Source organism: Motacilla alba, chromosome 14, assembly GCF_015832195.1.
Source record: "Motacilla alba alba isolate MOTALB_02 chromosome 14, Motacilla_alba_V1.0_pri, whole genome shotgun sequence".
In the NCBI taxonomy this organism is placed as follows: Eukaryota; Metazoa; Chordata; class Aves; order Passeriformes; family Motacillidae; genus Motacilla; species Motacilla alba.
In genome coordinates, this window is record NC_052029.1 from 9,844,350 (window position 1) to 9,867,118 (window position 22,769).

Here is a 22,769-nt window from a genome sequence, read left to right on the forward strand (position 1 = left end):
GTAACCCAAGTCTGTGAGCGTGTGTGAGCATCTTGCACGCACATGTAGAGATATGAATGACTGGTACAAAGATATATTTTGTTTTATGTAACTGTATCATGGAAAGAAAAAAGACATTTCTAACACCACAGTGACAGTGATTGGTCAAGGGACACAATTTCCCAGCCAGCTACAGGGAAACCATTCACCTGCTACCAGACTTTAAAGTCTGCAAAACGGGAAAGATTTCAAGGGACTGCTGTAAGCTTATTGCCTCTAGAAACCCCCCAAAGCATGGGCTGTAATAATTATCCACACTGCAGTATTTGGAGATGTAACAGGAGACACTTTCTCCTGCTCTTGTGCAGAGCACTGAGACACCTGCAATGGAGTTGACAGTTGCAGCTCCTGCTCTGAGAGCAATAGTCCATGTGGGAAGTGGTGCTAATGGAGCCTGCAGAGAGGAAACGCCTCTCACGTGCCACAGAAACAAGTGTGATATGAGGTCTTTTCACAGTGGCCTCTCACTCTTCAAAACCACCACTTAGAATTTTGAAAAGAAACGAGAGCAAAAAATACCCAGACCTGAACATGTAAAAGCATTTGATACACTGCAACATATTTTGTATGTATGCAGACTTTATCTCTCGCCAGATTCTGTGATTTGTCTTGCTCTTGGAGTTGGACAAAATTCACACAATTTCAGGGAAATGTGCATTAATAATAACCAAGTAATAAAGGTGAAGCTCTCAGGGTTTGTTCTCCACGTAAGTAACCTATTTCACTTCTCAGATGTATTTCTCAGCCTGACATTTTGGGCTAAATGTCTGTAGAGTACAGGAAGGGAATAGGTCCTGCAGTGGCTGCCCTGCTGTCTTGCTGGTTGGTGAGCAGTGTCAGGGTGACAGGCAGCTTGTGTGCATTCCCACAAAGTCTCCTGGTCCTATCCTTTAGCCACCAGCAGCATGTGGGAATGCTGGAGGCAGTAAGCTCTCTTTTAAGTACCTGATGTGCTTTGGAAGTTCCTGCAGTGAATCTCTCTGAAAAAGTTCATTTTTTTCTGTGAGTTTTGTCATCTTTCTGCTAGGAGGAAGATCATGCAAACTAATGATTCTTAGAACAGTGATGTATCATTTAAACGGTCTAGAGAAATCCTGAATTTATTCAGATCAATGGAAAAAATCCCATTGGCTTAAAAGGAAACACATTTTTCATTTATGGTTTTTACAAACCAGCCTAGAATATGCTAAGAAAAAGGGAGAATGTCTCTTAATGGTTGGTTTCTTCTAATATTCTATTTTATCCATAAAAACAATGTAAAATGGGAATATAAAGAACTCCTAAAGTGTGTTGAAAAAAGTCCTCATGCTGCAATATCCCTGGATGCTGTGATTTTTAGTTTCTCCAGGCAAACCAGAGTTTTATATCTTTTCCTGAAACTGGTTAATTGCCTCTCTTCCTCCTAAATTTCCTGGTAGTAACATTTGCCAGATACCAAGTTTCTTGGAACATGCTTAAAAACTCTTGGAGTTCAGTTTTGTGGCACCTCTCTAATCAGTCACCAGGGGACCTTTATGCAGTCATTAAAGAATAAATAGAAGAATATAGAAATAGATAAAGAATATAGAAGCAGATATTAAAGAATAAATACAGAGTCAGATCATATCTGATTACTTCAGCAAACATATTAAGAAAATAATGAAAAATTGCATAATTTCAGGCTTCATTGCTGGTGAATAGTAGTATAGGTAATTGAGTAAATAGCTAAACTTGTGATGGAAGAAGTGGATTGATATATGTTGACAGTGAGACATACTTAAGGAATTACACAAATTAAATATTTATTTTTCACCTTTTTGGAAGATGTAAATGGCAGCCCAAGTAGCATTTTCTTAGAAGAAAATGGAATAAATAAATTAATACAAGCTAGCTGATAGAAACACTGCTCTGATACAAATAATGAGCACTGAGTCCCATTGTGATGCACAGACATACAGGAATAGACAAATTTTGCCTGGTGTGAGTTTATAATCTGAGAAATGCTAAGGAGATATAGAGAAATTAGACATTTTTTCTCAAATGTCATTTCCCTTCTTACTGACAAAGTTGGACAGCTGGCACATTTGAAGATTTCTTTAGCAAGTTAAATACTTAACTCACATTACAGTAAGGGCTGAATTTCTAAGTCACCTATAAAAAGGACCTAAAACTGTATCTGTAGGTCTATCTTAAGTCAGGCCTTTCAGATATTTTAGGCCAAAATTTCACTAAACATCTGGATAATAATGAGTGAAACAAACCTGAAGTGTTAAAAAAAAAAAAAGAAGCCAATCTTTCTTGTACAATACCTTTCATGTGCTTAAGTGACACCTTAAAAGGAGGCACAGCCTTCTAATTTATTTAGAAGTTTTTGCAAAATTGTGTTACTGATAGTGGCCAGACAGATGTGAACAAAGATCTATGTCAGATCCCCTGAATTCCAGACCTTCATCCTAAACACCAACCCTTTATATTATTGAGAATCCCAATGCATTTTACACAGACACTGAAGTTCTGGTGTTAGACACTCCAGTTAGGCATCAAAGACAGATAGCAGCTAGCATACAAGAGCTCCTTCCAAAGAGAATAAAGCCCTTTTGAAGGCAATAGAAACTGTCAAAGTTAAATTAAAAATTAAAAATCCATTCTGTGGGCTGCTGACACACTAGGCTGCCTGACAGCCACAGAGCCAGAAGTTTCAAAAACCTCTCAAATGCAACTGTAAGTTGCCTGTGCTCTCTGTGTGCTTCCCCTTCTAACCCAATCCACTTTTATCCTACAGTGAAATGTCATCACAGTGCCTATGAACTGATCATCTTGGTCATAAGGAAAAAACCTCATCCTTATTTTAAAATATCTTGAGTGATCAAGTATTCAGCTAGCTTATGCTTTAGTATGTGATGTATTGATGTAAAAATGATAGGCTTTCTCGGAATTTTAATGATTTATTATTTATGATAATGTACTGCTGCATGCCAGTCTCTCAAAATGAAGATTTATATGGCCTTCAACATGAAAAAACACTGCCTACGGTCACAAGAAGTGTTTCAATAAATTATTACCTCTGTTAAATTTAGGTCTTAGAATCTGCAAGTAGGGTAAAGTGGGGTAATTCATGTTTTTTGGGTTCATAGAGTCGTAGAATCATAGAATATCCTGAGCTGGAAAGGACCCCAGGGATGATTGAAATCCAGCTCCTGGTCCTGCACAGGACAGCTCTTACAATCCCTGAAATCCCACCCTGTGCCTGAGAGCTTTGTCCAAATGCTCCTTGAGCTCAGTCAGGATGGTGCTGTGACCATGGGGGAGCCTGTTCCAGTGCCAAACACCCTCTGGGGGAAAAGTTTTTTTCCTAATATCCAGCCTACCCCTCCCCTGATCCAGCTCCAGCCATTCCCTTGGGTCCTGTCCCCGGTCACAGGGAGCAGAGACTGGAGCTGCCCTCTCCTCTTGGAGACCACACTGAGGTCTCCCCTGAGTCTCCTCTTCTCCAGGCTGAACAGACCAAGGGTCCTCAGCTGCTCCTCATTTGGCCTCCCCTGCAGACCCTTCCCCATCCTCCAGGCCTCCTTTGGACACTCTCTATTAGTTTAGTGTCTTTTTTATATTGTGGTGCCCAAAAATGCACACAGGACTGGAGGTGAGGCCACACCAGAGCAGAGCAAAGCAGGGCAATCACCTCCTTTTTATTCTGAAAGCACTGAAGCACCATAGCAAAATATGAAGGATATTAAGAAGCACAATGGATAATACCTGTCTCTCCCTGTGTCCTCCACATTTATACCCCACTGTGTGGTAACTGACATGTCTGAGTGTCTTTATTGGGATTTTTTTCCTGTTTTACTGACCTCCCCTGTCAAGAAGAAACAGTAGAGTAATAAAGGACAATACTTTTGTTGTCATGAGCAATTTACCATCATATACCTTACAGAACTCTGAAAGTCAGATGTTTATTGCTTGCTGCTGCTTGTGTTACTCCTCAGCTTGTCTGAATAAGAGATCATGACAAAAAGCTATCTATAATTAAGCAAAACCTTCAAGCTATACATTGCTTGAATTTAAAAGCATGCAAAGCCTTTATCACTGCCATGCATTCAGTCAAAACCTGTTTGGGATAAGCTCTGAATTGTAAAGTGGGCTTTAAAATCAAGATCAGGAGTTTGAAGTTTATGTTAAAATAATGTGAGGTTATTTGACCAGGATGCCGTCACAATTCATACTATAAAGGGTAGAATCAAGCTGTATAAAAGCAATTGACTACTGTTTTCCTACAGGCTAAATCCAACATTTTACAATTATTTTATTACTTTTTTCATACCGCTTCACATGAAATTTGGGAGAAATGAGCTGCAATGCAATACAGGTGGGACTGATTAATCTTACATGTAGAGCAATAATTCTGGCACATTGTTCTGTGTAAGCTTTGATATTTCCCTGACCTGTGTGGACTGGAAAGACCCCGTGTTGACAGGCGAGATGCTCCTGGTGTGCTTGCATGGTGCTCCTCACTGCAGCACCCAGAATTTTAATCAGCCAGGTGATGAAGACACGTTGTGCTGTTGATTCTGATGGGAGTTAAATGTCTGCCCAGGCATTAGTCAGAGCCTCTGCACTCGAGTGGGTACATTTTCATTCATCCAGGAAGCAGCACAGTCTCCTGAGATCTGGTTTCCAGACAAAGGGAGTTCAGACAGAAATCGGAGCTTCTGGTTGCATTTTGAACTCTGCCTGCCCTTGGTGTTCTCTCCCCTTGAATGAGCAATAGGAGCTGCATCTCAACCACCTGGCTGAACAGTGCCTGCAGTTGCCTTTGACTTGTGTGACTTTAAACAGGACATTGCTAGAAGACCTGAACAAATAAACTGGACTCCATGAAACCAGCAGATTTAGCAGTCCCTGTGGTGCCCACTCCTGGAAACTTGTTAATTCATTGTGTAACAAAGCAATTCTTGTGCTGACTGGAAAAAAAAAAAAGTTAAAATTATTTTCAATTACATATTCTTTATTCTTATTCATTATTATTTAAAACATTATGTATTTCATAGTAGGAGCTACTTATCCTGTGGTGAAATGTCGTTCATCTCCATATACAAACTTTCTAAAAATCTGAAGTTCTACTCAAAGATTTGGGAGTCCTAAGAGCAGCCTCTGCTGATGCATAAGGAAATTGTTTCTCAATTTTTCCAGTGGGGGTAAGAATTTTTATTGCATATCCACAAGAAGTTTGTAAGAACTGTTTGGTGTTTGTACATCACTTGGAAAATCAAAGCCTTCACAGATTATACATTTAAAGTGACTCAATAAGAGAATCAGCATTAAAAACACTGGATGCCACAAACAATATAGCTGAAACCACAATGGTCTTATGGTCCAACGACAGGATTATGCTACTCTCATGAGTAAGATGTCCCAGCCTCTTTGCCCTCCACAGTCAGTGTGAGTACTGCTGCAGAGCTTGAGCCCTTCCCGTTTTTCTGACGGCATTATCTTCTACCCCAAGAGCCGGTCCAGGCCGGCCGTACCCCGGGCTGCGCCAGCAGCAGTGTCGAGGGGACGGGACAATCCCTTTGCTCCGCACTGCTCGGATCACCTCGAGGCGCTGGGTCCGCTTCTGACCCGCTCAATACCGGAAAGACACTGACAAACCGGACCGGGCTCGGCGGAGACCACCGAGGTGGATGGAGCCGGGCTCTTCACCGCGGAGCGTGGTGCGAGGACAAGGGACCAGGGGTGTCAGCAGACACACGAGAGCGTCAGGCTGGGCACGGGGAGAAGGGGCGGCCCCGCGGCTCCCGGTCCCGGTCCCGGTCCCGGTCCGGGAGCGCTGCCGACCCCGACCCCGCGCCCGCCGGCCCCGGCCCGGCTGACGTCAGCACAGCTCTCAGCCAACCAGCGCGCGCGGCGCGACTCGGGCCCCGCCCCCCGCGCCCTCGCTGCCTATAAAAGCCGCGGCCGGCGGCGGGCGCGGGACCGGCGTGAGGGGAGCGGGACGCGACGGACGGGACGGGACGGGGCGGCGGGACCCGCTCCTGGCACCGCGGCTCGGCCCCGGCCGCCCCGCCGAGCGGCCGCTCCGCTCGCCAGCCGGGATGCTGCTCGTGGCCGCCGGGCTCCTGCTCGCCGTAGCTGCGGGCGGGCGGGGGTCGCCGGCCCCGGAGCAGGAGAGCCCGCCGGGCAGCCGCTTCGTGTGCACCTCGCTGCCGCTGGACGCCGCCGGCGCGGGCTGCCCGCTGCCCCCCGTGCCCATGCAGGGCGGCGCGCTGCCCCCCGAGGAGGAGCTCAAAGCCACGGTGCTGCAGCTGCGGGAGACCGTCCTGCAGCAGAAGGAGACCATCGGGAGCCAGCGGGAGGCCATCCGGGAGCTCACCGGGAAGCTGAGCCGCTGCGAGGGCGCCGACGGCAAGTCCGCCGCGGGGGCGTGGAAGAACGAGGTGGGCAAGGGCAAGGACACGATGGGCGACCTGCCGCGGGACCCGGCGCAGGTCATCGACCAGCTGAGCCGCACCATGCAGACCCTGAAGGACCGCCTGGAGAGCCTGGAGGTAGGGCCGGAGCCGCTTCACGTTCAGCGGGCACTTCTCGGGCACGAGTGGTGTTCTAAATTCGAGTGGAGGTGGATCCGAACTGGCCCAGCCCGCGGGCGAGCGGCTCGGTTTGGCTTGTCGTGGTCTCTTGGTTATTTATCTCCTCTCTTTAATGGTAAAAACCCTAAGGGGCTGCTCTTGAATGTGCTCTCCCGCTGTGTGGGGGGAGATTATTGTTTCCCTGCTTGTGACCAGCTTAGTTTCTGTATTAATAATGTGTAAATCTCTCTTTCTGGGGATGTGACTTCATGTGGTTTGAGGTACAAAGCTGACGTCTTGGGCAGTAAGACCTCGGCATATGGTGCTGAACAGACCAGTGGTAATGAGGAGATTGTGTTGGGCAGATGGTGCAGATAAGATGATGTACTCAGGGCTGACACAGAATGAAAAGAACCCGTTTCTGTGCGCCTCTGAACAGAAAGGGGATTTGGTCCAAGCCCACCGATGAGTGATTTTCCCTGAGCCTTTGGACAGTGCCCATGGTTCGAGTGCTGCTCATATTTCGTAGAGAGGATTCTCACAGGATTTGTGCTGGTGTTTTTCTTTTCACGCCCTGAAAGCCTCACGTGTGTGCTCCTGCTGTCCTCCAGTCAGTGCTGATGTGAGGATGGCGAGTAACTCCCGAAAGGCTGTTCTGTGAGTGCTGCTTTGCAAGTGCAGTTTTGAATGAGCTGATAGTATTCATTCCCTCCTTTTATTACTACTGCTGTCTTTCTGAAACATTCTTTTTAGCGTCATAGAAGAGAAACTCCTCTAGAACAACATGGTAGGTGGAAATGTTGTTTTTTTAGTATCTTTAAAGATACCAGTGTTATTTAAGAGTGTGAGGTGCCTCTTTTTTCAGTTTGAATAAGAATATTTTCACTGGTTAGTACTTAGATTGATCTAAAGAGCGTCTTACTTTGGTAAATCTGCTTTCAAAGTAGCTTAATTTTTAATCTAAAATGAAGTGAAAGTTTTCCTGCTTACCTACATTGGCCATGTCACTGACAGTAAGTAAAGCAGAGACTGACCGATGTGCCACATGTATGCATACTAATAGAGTTACATCAGACCTGCTCACTACATTGGTGTTATTAGATGTGTGGAAACTCCTTCATACAGAGGAAGCCTCTAACAAAAGTGCCCTTTAGTTTCAGGACTTATGTAGCTACAGTGCTGATAAAAGCACTGACTGTGACAAATGCTAAAAAGCAATGCCTCTTCTGTACTTGCTGGACAGCTCCATGATCTTACTTTCCTGCTTTGAGTCAGGACCATATCTGCATTTCTGAGTTTCTGTGTCAGGAATGACATTTTTTTCCCCTTGTTTTGCCCTGAAGCACCAGCTCCGAGCCAACGTGTCGTACGCAGCGCTGCCCAGCGACCTGCGGGAGATGCTGCAGCGCCGGCTCGGGGACCTGGAGCGGCAGCTCCTGAGCAAGGTGGCCGAGCTGGAGGATGAGAAGTCTCTGCTCCACAACGAGACCTCAGCCCACCGGCAGAAGACAGAGACAGCCCTGAATGCACTGCTAGAAAGAGTGTCTGAGTTAGAGAAAGGTAATTGCTCTGAGTCTAAACGCTGCCCCATCCTGATTAATTTTGTTTACTCCTTCCTTCCAGAGCAGTAGACTGAATGTGGGCCTTGAGGGAAAGACATTGAGGTCCTGGACTGAATAGTAGGTGACAGTACAAGTACTTGGATTCTCCCTTTTCTTTTATCTCAGGCTTCTTGCTTGACAGGCAGTTGCCTGGCTTTGGCTTCCTGTCTCTTAATTTGGTGTGTGTGGGTGGCTAGGATGAAACTCGGTGTTTGTGGGATGGAAAGGAGGCAAGTGGAGATAGGAATAAGTATGGCATGGGTGTAAATAGCTACATAGTGTCAAGCATACATCTGAGTAGAGCTGCCTTTATTTGGACCGAGAGTCATATGGGCTAAATTTAATTAGCACAACTACCTTTGATGTAATGAATGGCGTTTTATACCAGCTTTGTTTCCTGCTGCTTTGGAAGTATTGATGGTGGCCTTTCCTTTTGTTATTGGTTATCACTTTGGGTAACTGCAGCTACTTGAATTAGGCTCTATTCTAAGCCTACAGCCTTCAGAGTTTACAGTAAGCTACACATGGTCCACTGGGGGATACTCTCATAATCCTAGTCATTCATTCTGATTCTTGGCTTAATTATTACTGAGACCTCTCTGCTTGAGTAGAATCTGTTTGTTTGAATTGCAAATGTCTGTGAGCACAGAACTCTTTCTGTATTGACTGTATATGTGTACAGAGTGGACTGTATAGGGCTGGAGTTGCAGTAAATATCACTGCCCAATCCCTAAGTGATTTTCCAAGGTGAATGACTCTCTGCTTAAAAGCAGCTTAATGGACAAGCCTTCCAAATGGTGCAAATGTGCATATCTCATGAATTTAGAAATGCAGCCTAATGGACTTGTGTGTAATACTGTATCTATTCTTTCCTCTAAAAAGAGTGAAGGAGGGGAGAGGAGAAGGAGGAAGGTGATTTTTTTACTGGCTCTGTCTTTTAGTATTTCCTGAGAGCCAAGACAGAGTCCAACCTGCAACTAAAGTTATGGAGAGTTAGTGGCCTGTTACTGTCTTATGAGTCAAGTATGGATAGTCCTTGTCTCTGAAAGATGTGACTCATATCAGAAGGAGAGAGTGGTGGGAGAAGAAGAATGTGTAATTCAGTTAGGCTAAAAATAACCTGTTCCCACCTTTATTTTTTGTGTGGGGAGTGAGGGCTGTCTTAAGTCTCTGGGGAAGTGAAGAATTTGGGACAGGAACCAAGACACAGCTTTTCTTTACTTGTGTAATTTGCTATTACTGTACAGCTTAGCTGTTCTGGTTCCTCTGCCAAATCAAAGTGAGGGCAATAATGATGAAAGAACTTATTTTTTTTTGTATTTTAAATACAGACAATAATTGATCTCATTTCAAAATAGCATTTCTGTTGTGCTTTTATTTGAAATGCAGTATTGTTTAGCATTTCTTCCCTACAACTAACTAGAGTGTCACAAGCTCATTGTCCTGAGACTAAATAGAGGAAAAAAAATAACTTCATGAGGTGACACTTAAGACTTGGATTTTATCTGTAGTTGTGACAGCTGTTTTAGTTACCGGTGGGGCAGAAGAGTTTAAAACTTGTACATCTGTTGCGATTCCCAAAGTTTTCTGTTAATTTCTTCAGTGGCTGTCTCCATTGACAGCAGAAGATGATGCAGTAGAAAAAGCAGGAGGTATAATCCTGCAATAGTAGTGCCTGGACTTGAGTGTGATTCCTAGCTTTGCTGGAGGAACAAACAGATCATTTACTACATCTAAACTTATTTTGTCTATCTCTGAAAGAGATTAACAATATTTCTTGCCCATCTAGCCCAAAAAGAATTGCCCTTTTAATGGGGTATGTTTCTGTTGTTTCTGTGTGAGATTGGTTGTTCCTAATGGAGGTTGTTCAGTATTAACCTCAAGACCCTGCTGTTTATTTGCTTACCATTTAGAACATTTCAGGTCTCTAAGGTTCCTCAAGACAGATTCAAGCCAAAGAGAAGCTTTTTCCTCTCCCACCCCCTCATTCTGTGAAAAATGCAGCCAAAACACTTCGGTTGCTTCTGAGAAGGAGAAATGAGAGAATGCCAATGATTTAAAAGATGCATATGAGAATTGTGACAACAGCTTTTCATTTGGAGTGTGAAGTTTGGCAAGAGGATTGAATTTGTTTCAGGAATGTGAGCAAAGGAAATGAGGGAGAATCAGAAGAACAGGCTGCTAAAAAGTTGAGGGTGACATTACTACAGAATTGTGGGGTCCAATTTGTGGTACAATGTGGGCTTTATTTCTTAATACCTCTAGAAAATTGCTTATGAGCATCTAAATCAACTATATGATACAGAGTATTGCAACTTCAGAAAGTTTTGGTCTTAAGGGTTCTCAATTTTGTGAGCATGTCTAGAATGGTCACTGGTTTTTATAAATTTTTTAGAAAAAGCTAAATAATCATTCTGCTTTTATAGTAAATCAAGTATCTAATCTTCCCATAGTTCATAGTTTGATATTGCATTTTTAATTCAGATCACTTTGAACTTTTCAGATCTTGTCCTGTTCAGTTGGTGGGACAGAAATCAGTTCTGCTGAATGTAGACTGGACTGTGTCAGTGTGGTCTTATTTCAGATTTGCTGCTCAAAATGTGAGTGTTAATCTGTGTGGTAGCCTGAGATCTTAACACAGACATACTGCTTGTGTAGCAGGAGTAGGGAAAGGAATCCTGGTTGTAAAGCACTGTGATGCTTTAATAATGAGCATAGCAGAGAATCCATTTTACTGGCAGTAAATGTCTTAAACCAGTTTGAATTGTTTGAAATAGGGAGGCCTCCAGCCATGAACTAGGCAGTGAAGAAGATTGTCTACTATCTGTTCTTTTGCTCTAAATAAGCAGAAAGAAACTAAATAATTATCACAATGGGGATAAAATCTATTTGCATTTTTTGTGTGCAGCAAAATCAACATTCAGTAAATACTACTTCAATATACTTTTTTTCCTGTACCTCTCTGAAGTGATTAAAGCCAAAGATTATCAATATCGATTGTGTCATAGCCCGAATTATCAATGCATTGTTTTGCTTTCTGTTAAGGGTTTTTTTGCTCCGTGTGATTCTAGGTAACAGTGCGTTTAAGTCACCTGATGAGTTCAAGGTCTCCCTTCCTCTTCGCACAAACTACCTGTATGGGAAGATCAAGAAGACTCTGCCAGAGCTCTATGCTTTCACCGTGTGCTTGTGGCTGAGGTCAAGTGCTTCTCCCGGAATCGGCACTCCCTTCTCATATGCTGTTCCTGGGCAAGCCAATGAAATTGTGCTCATAGAATGGGGGAATAATCCAATTGAACTGCTAATTAATGATAAGGTGAGATTTGACGAGCTCTTTGCTGTCAGGTAACCAGAACAGGGCCTGACCCCTTGGTGCCTTGGCACTGACTCCTTCCTTCCCTCTGAGAGAAGCCTTTGAGGTGCTGCTGTCTGCTTCTCTGTTGTCCAGTTGCTGGTTGCTAGTCCATAAAAGCACTTGAAACAGAAGTTAAATTGTACAGATATTTGTGTGTTGAGACCAAGCAGCTTGACATTAGATGTGCACACACTTGTGCTGTCTGAAGTTACAAGCAGGACCTGGCTTCTTGTTTTTTTTTTTTTTTTTTTTTTTTTTTTTTTTTTTTTTTTTTGGTTTTTTTTTGTTTTTGTTTTGTTTTATGAAACACAATCAAAATTTGAAGCCACAGCATTGTAAGACCTGTGAGATCTAAGCCATTTGCAGTATTTTTATCTTTCTAATTGTAGAAGTTACAAATGTTAAATGAATTTTGCAGAAGACAGAGAGCAAAAGGCTCTCCACATAATGATCTGGTTTTGTTATGCTTAGTGACTGAACATCAGTTTAAGTACAGTTTTTCAGGCTTTAGATACAGCTACTTCATACCATTGATGGTTTCTGACAAGCTTGAAGAAACCACTGAAACTTGTCATTAAACCAGGATCCTTTCTCCCCACCTTCACTTAGGTTTCCTGGTAACTCGCTGCTCTCTGAGGGATCAGGTGTTTGCTACAACTCAGGTGGTTCATCTTGTGGCTGATTAGGGACTTTTAACAGTCCTATGATCCTCCCAGATCAATAACCAATTATTTTTAATGGTTTGTGGAAGAGAAGCAAACTTGAGTCTGCTAATCTTTAGCAATAACTTTTTTTCCCTTCAGTATTATGTCTGTAATATCAATATTCTGTGAGGCTTTTATTTCTTCCACATCACAGCTCCATAGCCCACTGCACTTGTCTTGATGTTGACCTGAGAAGGTTTTCAGATCAAACTCCTAGAGGAGCATAATTCCTCCTTTTTGTGAGGTCTAGGGAACAGTTCCCACAAGTTTTCCTGGTAGCAGACAGATCCATTTGTCAAAGTTGTTACTGCAAATGGTGCTGGCAAACCCCAGATTTTGAGAGAAACTTAATGTGAGCACTGGATGGAATCTCACTAAGCACTGAGATTTAAACAACAAATGCCACAGATTAATGTGCAGGATGGGGGTTAGGCTCTTCTCCCAAGTAACAGGCAACAGAAAAAGAGGAAATGGCCATCAGTTATGCCAGGGGAAATTTTAATTTGCTATAAGGAGAAACTTCTTCACTGAGAGGGTTGCAAAGCACTGGAACAGGCTGCACAGGGCAGAGGTGGAGTCACCAGCCCTGCAGATGTAGATGTGGCCTTGGCAGTGCTGGGTTAATGATTGCACTTGGTGATCTTGGAGGGATCTTTCAACCTAAATAACTTGATGATTGTGTGACTGTGTGGAATCCTTCAGAGTAGGATGAAGACTAACTCTTGCCTCTATAAAGTTTTTGCTTTTGAGGACAGAGTAAATACTGTTCCTCTTTACATCTTGGGCTTGAACTGCTAGATTTGGGTTGCTACATGCATTATTCTGTTTTTTGTAGGTTGCTCAGCTCCCTCTCTTCATCAGTGATGGAAAATGGCATCATATCTGCATAACATGGACCACCAGAGATGGAATGTGGGAAGCTTTTCAGGATGGAGAGAAGCTTGGCACTGGGGAGAATCTTGCTCCTTGGCATCCAATTAAACCTGGAGGTGTCTTGATCCTGGGTCAGGAACAGGTGAGTGAATGACAGGGTGTTCCAGGGTTTAAACAAAATCAAAACTCCCCAAACAAGAGCTGTGAGAATTTGTTGGTTAAACACTTGGTCCTGTTGTATATGCAGTATCAGAAAGACTGAAACAAGGCAACAACTAATGAAATCACACATTGGTATGTTTGTTTCACTTATTAAATATTCAGAATATTCATATTGGGGTTAAGAATAAGTCCTTTTAAAATATTGGAAAAAAACCCCGGAGGATTTTGAAGCTTGCCTTTCTAGTTAACATCTCATAAGTCATGAATTGTGTGGCTCCTGGCTTCACATTATTTCCCTACTTACATTATACATTTGCTAAAAAAGCAAATATTGTAACAAGTTGCAGGAAATAGCCTTTCTTCAGGATTCCCAGGTTCACAGTTGGAGCAATGAAAAGTTAGTTTTGTGTTGATATTGGTTTTAGTAGATACTTATCCATGACAGAAATGACAGAATGGCAAGTTCAGTATCCTAATACACTCTGCAGAGCAGATGCTCCAGCTCACTGCTGGGTGTCTGGCAGGATTCCTTTATCTCTGCCTGCACTGTGCTGGGTTCTGTCCTGTGCTATCAGTTCCAAGTCAGTGGAATGACTGGATTAATTCAAAAATGAGTGATTTCTGTCCTTGGGTAGTGAGTGGAGCAAGCAAACACTTCTAGGCTTACGCAGTGACAGTTTGAATCACTCAAGCCTGGGTATTTAGATCCAAAGATCACATCTCCCAGTCCCTGCAGACAGTTGGGCAAGGGCTGCAGTTATGGTTTAATCTATAGCCATAAAGCTTTCAGGGTAACCTTACACATCTCTGCAGCTCTTGCTGGAGTTGTCCTGTGCTAAGCTTGCACAGTGGCTCTTAAATGAGCCTCAAAGTTTAAAGCTGCCTTCCTGCTCTACTGCTCGAGGGCAAGGTTATGTACAGCCTTTTTGTGGTGTTTTGCAGTCACCACTGTTTGCCCTCAGTTGCTTTGACACGATTCAGGCTGGAGCTTGTCACTGAATGCCCTGTTCAATGTAGCCCTTGTAAAACTTGAATTTGTTCACCTCTGTGACCAAACTCTGCACCCCTCTCTAGCAGTGGGGCTGGGTGGGGAGGGACTTCAAATTTGAGAAGGTTATTTTGGTGTTTTCTTCATCTAACCCTAAGTCTCATGTGCCTAAAGGACACAGTAGGAGGAAGATTTGATGCAACTCAAGCCTTTGTTGGGGAGATGAGCCAGTTCAATATATGGGACAGGGTCTTAAGAGCTGAAGACATCATGAATATTGCCAACTGCTCTATCAACATGCCTGGCAACATCATCCCCTGGGTCGATAACAACGTGGATGTGTTTGGAGGTGCTACTAAATGGCCTGTGGAGACGTGTGAGGAGCGTCTGCTTGACTTGTAGCTGTGATCACTTCCCATCCAAGTGCCCCCTTTAGTAGGACAATCTTCTGTGCAATCTAAAGCACTTATTTTTCTCCTTGCCCTTCCCCAGTCTTAATTCCTTGAAAGAATAAAATAAGTGAGTAAACTGCCTCAATGCAAAGATAGCTGCTAGTTTGGGGCATTGAGCCTGGCTATGAAAGGAGCACTTCTTGACTAGAGCAGCCCTTGCTTTCTTATGGCCTGATCCAAAAATGTGCTCTGGCCTGCAGAACCCCTCAGGGCCTGAGCTTAGACCATCAGCTCTTCTGCAGGGAGGGAGAACAATGTGCACACTTCACTCTCGTGTTCCTGAGAATGTGCAGTGCTGACAGCACCAGGAATAACAGACTAAATGTGAACCCTTCCTTCCAGTCTATTGTCTCCTCTTCAAAATGAAGCCATTCTTTTTTTAGCCCTTTTTTTAAAAAAAATCACTTGATCCTTACACTGCAGTGGTTATGGTGCAGCTATGGGTAGAGCAGAACAGCCACTGTCTGAGTGCAAGGCTTTTGCTTCTTAATTTGCAGATTAGAAATCCTTATTTTATGATGAAGAGGTGATGTATTGGAGACACATTGTACCAGTTCAATTTGAAGAAAGGGCTGTTTAATCAGCACAGCTCCATTGGAGCAGAGGTGCTTCAGGTGAGGTTCTGTCCCAAAGCCTGTCCTTTGCTAGCCAGGATCCCAGCATAGGTGGGTGATAAAAGATTGTACTTGTATTTTCTGTAGGCTGAATGTACTGAATTCCTAGTGATCTGGCTTGTACACTTTTCTCTATTGTTTCCTTGCTTCAGTCAATGTCTTTATTTTTTTAAATATACAAGCTGTGATTAAGTGAATTTCCATTTTGTTTTGCTTTGAAAGGCCTTTTTATGAGCAAGTGCCAAAGTTCAGTTTCTGCTTGCTGAGAATTGGTATATATTTTTCCAGCATAAAAGTCTTCTGCACTGGTTTATATGTTATTATAATGGTCCTATGTAATATGAAAATGTGCTGCTTTTTCAATTCTTGTTGACAGTCTCTTCTGTAAGCACTGGGCTGACTACTATATTTTTTTATCATTTTCTCTCAATATTTTGCAAACAATGTTGCTGTTTCCTTGGCGTTGATGTGACTTCTTGGTTTGTGGCTCGCAGATAGCAAATGCACTGTACTGGGAAAGAGTTAATACTTTTGTTATTTAAAAGAAAAAGGATTTAAAAGGGGGGAGGGGGAATTTATAAAGCTAAATATCATATTTTATTTTTCATATGTTTGAATTGTAAGAATAATATGGTGACAGTCCCATTTGTAGGGTAAAGTTACATATTTCCATGAATATGTAGTATGCTGTTCTTAAAAGAAAATTCTTATAATGAACTTTTAATTAAAATGCACTGTAAAATGAGTCTCTTAATTCTTTTATAGTCACACAAGACACTGAATATTCTCTTTCATAGCTTCTAAGAGTTCACCTGCTGTCTCTCTAGACTGGTAGAAGTACAGTCTTGTAAGAAGTTTTCTTTATTCCCTAAATGTGTCAAATGTATTCCCTAAATGCCTCAAATGTTCTCATTGTGATTGGCTTTAAAATACACGTGCACACACACTGCACCCTCAGCCTACAACAGTGCTTTCCCTGCCCCAAGGAATAAAACAAACCACACAACTCACTTCATGTCAAAAGAATCTGTGTGGTGAGGTGAAGAAAAGTGCAAAATTCTCATCTCCCATGGGCTGGTGCCCAGAAGAGGCATCAGCCCAGCAGTCAATCCACCTTTATTTACCAGCTGTTTTAAAAAGAGGCTGGAGGAGCCAAGCTCTGGAGTTACACATATTTCACTCTGTTCTTAAAAGGTGCAACAGTGAAATTGTCTTGGACACTCTGCTGAATGTCCTGCAGCCTGTGTGGGTGGTGGGGTCTGGTGTTTGAATGGCAACAGTGTTTAAAACACCAACGCCAGTGTTTGAGTTCAATGCTTGGTTGAGGGAGGTCTTTGCACCTCTCTTGGCCATGTTGCTCTTTATTTAGAGTTATTTAAACACACTCTCAGCCTTTAGCCATGTGCACCTGTGTGAGAAGCCCCACCTCCGTGGGAAGGTGTTAATGGTGGGGGCTGTACTTTGGTGGGTTGGTTTGGTTTTTACTCATTAAATACTTCAGATGGTGGGCATTTTGGTGGAAGGTTTTGGTTTGTTGGAGTTTTTGAAGACACTGACTCTTCAGGAAAAGCCAAAGGTATGTATTTCATTGAAAAGGGATTATTTAATTATTTTTTAATACCTAACATGTATATATATACATATTATTCTTTCTCTTGTGCAATAGTACCTTTTCATTAAGAAGAAAAGATGTGTTGATTTTTTGTACCTTTATCTGTTATTCTGCTTCTCCACATCCTGGCAGTCACATGTTTGATATGAATATATAAGCAGATGGCAAAACAGGAGTAAATATTACCACATTCCAGCATCTATATTGTTTATGGAATGTGGAGCTGACAACACAACCTTCAGTTCCCAAACTGCTCTGAATGCACAGAAGTAATAACTTATGGAAAGCTGAGTGGCAGCACTTGGAACATGCAGTAGTGCAGATTTCTAGAAAATGTGTTTTTATTTAAACCCAGGCAGAGCTGGGACTCCTAAAAGCAATATCAGCGATCCCAACCAGCCGAGGTGCTGGGAGCTGTGACTGGCCAGGTCTGCAGGTTCCTGCTTGGCTAGGAATGCTCTTCAGCCTGTACTGCACCACCCTCTCTGTGCATCCTTGGTGCATTGGCTGTTGGCTGACGACAAGCTGAACATTTGGTGGGTTTAAATCCAGTTTTATTTCTTCACAGACAAGTTGTTTGCCTATGTGCCTGGCTGCTAGAAAATGTAGTCATCTCATGTGTTTTGAGTTTGCTTGGAGGCTCCAGCTACACACCTGCTGTCTGTAGGTGAGGGGAGGGGGATCACCTCTGCCTCTGGGATCCCCTGCATGCTGAGCTGCACTTGCTCCCTGAAATGCTGGTTTAGGTCTCAGAAATGCAGAGAAGACCAGCAAAGCTCTACCCCCATTTTACACCCATTTCCCAAATGAGTGAATACCTGGGGCTGCCGGGGAGAAGCTGATTCTGTTTTGCTTCAGAGACCTGATTTCCCTCAGGCCTTTCCCAAAGGTGAGAAGCAGGTCAGTAGTGAAGCTGCTGTGTTGTATTAGGTGTTTAAAGCTGGCACTTTCTCAATCAGGGTAATGGTTGTTCTAAAAAAATGCTGCCGTAGCTACAGGTTAGATTTATTTCTTCTTTGCTAATGGCACCTGACTGTGTGTGTAAGGATTCTTCAACCAGCTGATTTTAGTTACCCAGGCTGGGAGGGAAGATCAGCCTTCTTCTATTGCATCATCCTGAATCCTGCTAGGAGTGCAGGAACCCAAAAAGAGACACTGGTCTGGCTGAGGCTTCTGCCACAGATGATCCCTTGATGCTGCTTGGAAATCTGAGGCAAGACACAGCAGGAGCCCTGCTGATGGAGAGTCAGGCATTGCCAAGCCCCTCCAGAAGTGAGAGGTCTCTCCTGGCAGCCAGGGAATTGGGGTGGGGGTTGAGGGTGATCTGGATCTTTTTTACCCCATCACAAAGAGAAAGTTGGACCTTGAGAATGTTCATGGTTAGCTGTGAGGCTTAAATAATACATGAGTTTTTCAGAGCTAAAAATCTTCTGGAAAGAATGGAATTAATTGCCCCCCTGGCTATAGCTGTTTCTAAAAGGCTGTGCTTAGAAAAGTATAAATTTGCACAAGGAGTTCAAGGGGCCATTTCTTTCTCCACAGGAGGGCTGGGCTGACGTTTTGGCAAAGCTTCAAATGCAGAAGCTCCCTGATGGCTTGATGCCAGTGAGAGCAATTGTTCTGTTTATGAAGGATGCTTTGGTGTTTGACCTGTGCTGGCTCCCAGCCCGTGTGTCCAGGCAGCTCAGCTCCTGGCACTGCTGCTCCCAGGGGCTCCTGCCACAGGGTGGATGCTGAGTCTTTGTGGTACCCACTGGTTCCCTCACTGCCACAGCCTGTCCTGAGGCTCAGGGACAGAGCTGGGCTGGCTGGAGCCTCTGTGGCACTGGGTGTGCTTCCCTTCTGAGCTAAAAGGAGTTTGCAAGAGGCTTGCCCTGGTTTTCGTGTCACCAAGCTGCTCCCAGCAGCAGTTCTGGAGTGCTTTTTAAGAATAAGTACTGAGAAAAGTAACTATGGCTACTTCTTAGGAGGATTTTGGTGGTTTTTAAGGTAATAGATGCTCTTTTACATTTTGTCTTTTAAAACACTTAAACCAGCTTATGAGTAACTTTAAATCCTTATGTTCCTGTAACAGAGTTCTTCACCCAGGCTTATCTCCACTACTGGAGATTGCTCTGCTGACCTCTCCAGATGAAAGGAAACCTCTTTAAAGGGCAACCTCATTTATTTAAAAAAGGATGTTAAAACTTCTGGGTAACAACACTAGCTAAGCAGGGGATTTATAACTTTCCTTTTGTTTAAATTTTTTATTTTACTTGGTGTTGGCTGTTGATTTGCAGTGGGAATCCTGATGTGCTGTGCTTCCAGAATGGCTGCTTTTCCTGGGTCAGGCAGCAATTGGTTTTCCTCCCATTTCAGAGGGCACAGAGCAGGCAGCTGCCTCCTCCCTGGAGCAGAGCTGGGAAGAGATTGTCCTGTGCAGCTTTATTGTTCCTCTGCAGCCACAAAAAGGTCTGGGAGAAGGGATCTGCACTGACTTTTAATTTTATGTGAGATTTCCCTGCAGGAGATATTTGTGTCTGACAAAACAGGACAGACCTAGATTTGCTTTCCAGGGATGGTGTAGCTCACAGGAATGAGCTGTGTTTTAGGCAGGAGTTTTTTTCTTTTTTTTTTTTTTTTTCTTTCTCTTTCTCTTGCTTTCCTACTTTCTTTATGGTAAATTATATACAGTTGATAAACACCTATAATAAAACAGAGATATACATGGGCAAATCATCCTTTTTTTCCATTAAAGAAAGCTGTTACTTACTGTGCAGAGAGCACATATCCTCCTAAGAGATCAAATTATTTATGGCAGTGCACTAATTAGCTTTTTCGAGGCTTCTAAGGTCTTGCAGATACTTGGAGCTCCAGGGATAACTGCAGTAGGTAAATACCTCTCTGCATCAAGGATAATTTCATGTTTCTGGCCAACAGCTGTCAGTATGTGCTTCTGGCCTGTTGGGCCTCTGGTCAAGTGGAGCCCTGGCCCCTACAAGGCTTTGCAAGGGAGTGGTCACCGCTGGCTGGTTGGGTCACCAAGGAGGCCACAGGTATCCAGACAAGCCAGGAGGCTCCCAGAGCTGGTTTGGCCCCCATTTTCACTTGTGCTGCCATCTGAATTCTGAGGCTGCACCAGCACTCTCACCTGCCCATCCTCACTCTCAGTTTGGTCTCAGGGAAGAGCAGATCCAGCTCCTTCCTCACATCCATCAGCAGCTCCAGGCTCTGCTCAGAAGTATTTGGCATTGTTCAGAGATGCTGCTATGGTTACTCAGGCACCACTGACTGCACAGGTCAGTTTGGAAGAGCTTCAGACAAAGTATTTGGGACAGAATGCAGCTCTTGCTTGGTAATTTAAGAGCTGGCACATCAGTTTGAGCACACTATGTGGGGGATAATGTCTTTTTTGTTTTCCCCTACGATTCAGATTTGGAAAAAACATAGAAATATGCCTTGATGTGAGCCCAAGCAATGACAGTGGCTCCTGCTGAAAATAGCAGCCAGCCTATTTGTTCTGGGAATTGCCTGAAGGCTGCTGGGCTCTGTGCACAGGTGGATGCACAAGGCCTGGGGAGCAGCAAAGGTTTCCTCAGCTGTGATGAGCAGAGCCCAAGGAGGGCTGGCTGCAAACAGCCACGGGCCCCTCTGGCCAGGGGCAGGGGCTGGAAGGTGAATCTCAGACCTCAGGCTGCCCTGTCTGGGCTCCCAGGTCAGCTGCTCTCTCCTGGGAGCTGGGATTGGCATTTCCAGGGGATGAAGATGCAGGGAGCTACAAGGATGACCTGTTGAGGGCTGTAGCTGTGATTTTAATCTTCCAGTCCTGTTCAAATCCATGAGCTGAATTGGCAGAAGGTGTTGTTTAGGTCCCAGAAATGCAGTGACATCTGTTCTGTACTTCACCATGGGCAGATGTTGAAAAGGGTTGACTGTAAAGGGACTTTAGAGACTTTTGTGTAGTGGTGCCCTCACTAGGCTGTGCCCTTTAATGTCTTTCTGATTACTGTATGAGAACTGAATACGCCTGATTTTCTTTTTCTGGTTACACTGAAGGCAAAATTTCCATAGACTTGAATGGGAGAAGAACAGGAAACTGTTTGAGACTAGTCTGAACATGCTGGTAAAAATGAAACAAAAAAAATCTGGTGTGACTTTAAAGCTATTTTTAAAAACACAAGCTGGAGCAGGTTACTCTGATTCACTGGAGTCTGCTATGTCTTTTTTTTTTCTTTTTCTTTTTTTTTTGTATTTTCACTCAGTAATTTTAGGACATGGTGAGAAGGCAAGTTTTTAGAGATGGGTTATATGTGTTAAAAGGGGAAATGTGCTAGCATTTGCTAAGCACAATAAAATATTACTGCCAAATGAGCAGGTCTCTTTTCTGACAAGGCAAAAATTAATTGTAGATGAGAATTTATACCAAGACATTTCAGAAAACAAGAGAAGGTGGAGGATTTATTGTTTTAATTGAATATTAGCTTTGCTATCTTCCTTGTATGTTTATGTGTGAAACTGGGCGTTTCTTGGCATTTGCAGGCTAAATCTTGGGCAACATTTTTGGTGGATGTGTTGTGTTAGGCATTGTCTCCCTCATTCTCTCCCGTCCTGCACCAGCCCTTGGGGCAAGTTTCTGGCAGCTGAGGGTGGGGACTGAAAATAAAAATAATTTACCTTCAGTGTCATAGGTAATAGCAGAATCTTGCTAGGATCTCTTGGCTTGTGTCCTGGTTTTCCATTCAGTGTTTTAATTCAAAAGCTGGCCATTCATATTCTTGTTTTTCCATTGAAAGGAGCAAATTTCCGTGGGGTTCATTGAGCTAAGAAGTAGCAGTTCTCTTTACGTAGTTATTCTCCCCTGTTCATGGTAGCAGACTTCTTGAACTCGAAGAAAAGGAGGGGGTTGAAACAGCATAAAGCACTTGAGGGGAGAGGGGGAAGGAAACTGTGACCATGGCAGTATGTGAGGTGAGGGGAAAGCTGTGTCTGAGTTCAGCAGTGGATGTTGGAAATAACATTTGCTGTCATTGCTGTAGATATGGAAAGAACCATTTTCCCCTTGGATTTGGCAAAAAAATCAGGTTTGTATTTTGGGAGGCTGGACTGCACCAACTGGCTTCAAACATTTTTTTTTTCATTCTCCTATCCTGTGAGGGGTGTGTGAATCAAACACTTTTTTGTTACTGGAAGGACAATAATTTATTTTTCCAGATGCAGACAGCAGTGCTCTGGAGCAATCTGAATTAAATGCCAAGGTGAAAGAGTGTTGCTGTAGAAACCCATGTCAGACTTGCAACTGGTTCTTGTGTGTTCTGGGGATATGTTACTGTAAAGACTCTCCAGCTATTTCTATTTTTCTGTGATATTGAGAAATGATTCTTCCAAGTTGCTTTTTAGTAGATGTATGCTACAGTTCAGAAAGGCAGGGGACTGTGTGACGGGATGAGCAGGAATCTGCTGAAGCTCTGGGAACCATCCACTGCCTTTAGAGGGCTTTGGATTTAGTGTCTGTTCACTGCAGTCTATGCAACATCCAATGTGCTGCATCCCAGGTTTTTTTAACTTCCAGTGAGGACTTGTTAATGTGGGAAGAGCTCCCAGAAAACCCTTCCATAGCCCTGCCTTCTGCTTTCTGCTGAGCACACAAGGCTGTTGATGACAATAGTTTATAAATTGTGCCTTGAAGAGCCAACAGAGACAACCTGATCCTAAAACATTGCTGTGGCACTCCCTCAGCATCCCTTTGATACCTCTGCATCCTCTTGGATTAGCAATGCTGCTGTAACAGTGCACAGCACAAATCCAGTTACATGAGCTCTGTTATTTGAGTGTCCTCTGAGCAGCATTT

General features: G+C 43.5%; 1 protein-coding gene across 1 annotated transcript; it reads left to right on the forward strand.

Moving 5' to 3' along the window:
- Nucleotides 1-5,991: 5,991 nt before the first annotated feature.
- Nucleotides 5,992-16,075, forward strand: NPTX2 (neuronal pentraxin 2). The gene is made up of 5 exons (XM_038151762.1): nucleotides 5,992-6,560; nucleotides 7,925-8,141; nucleotides 11,254-11,498; nucleotides 13,077-13,256; nucleotides 14,439-16,075. The coding sequence occupies exons 1-5, from the start codon at nucleotides 6,108-6,110 to the stop codon at nucleotides 14,664-14,666; spliced, it is 1,323 nt and encodes a 440-aa protein (XP_038007690.1). The 5' UTR covers nucleotides 5,992-6,107; the 3' UTR covers nucleotides 14,667-16,075.
- Nucleotides 16,076-22,769: the final 6,694 nt, after the last annotated feature.

Coding starts and splice junctions, on each gene's coding strand:
- NPTX2 (XM_038151762.1), top strand. CDS start 6,108: ATGCTGCTCGTGGCCGCCGGGCTCCTGCTCGCCGTAGCTGCGGGCGGG. Junction 6,561..7,924: donor ACCGCCTGGAGAGCCTGGAG/GTAGGGCCGGAG, acceptor TTTGCCCTGAAG/CACCAGCTCCGAGCCAACGT. Junction 11,499..13,076: donor AACTGCTAATTAATGATAAG/GTGAGATTTGAC, acceptor TGTTTTTTGTAG/GTTGCTCAGCTCCCTCTCTT.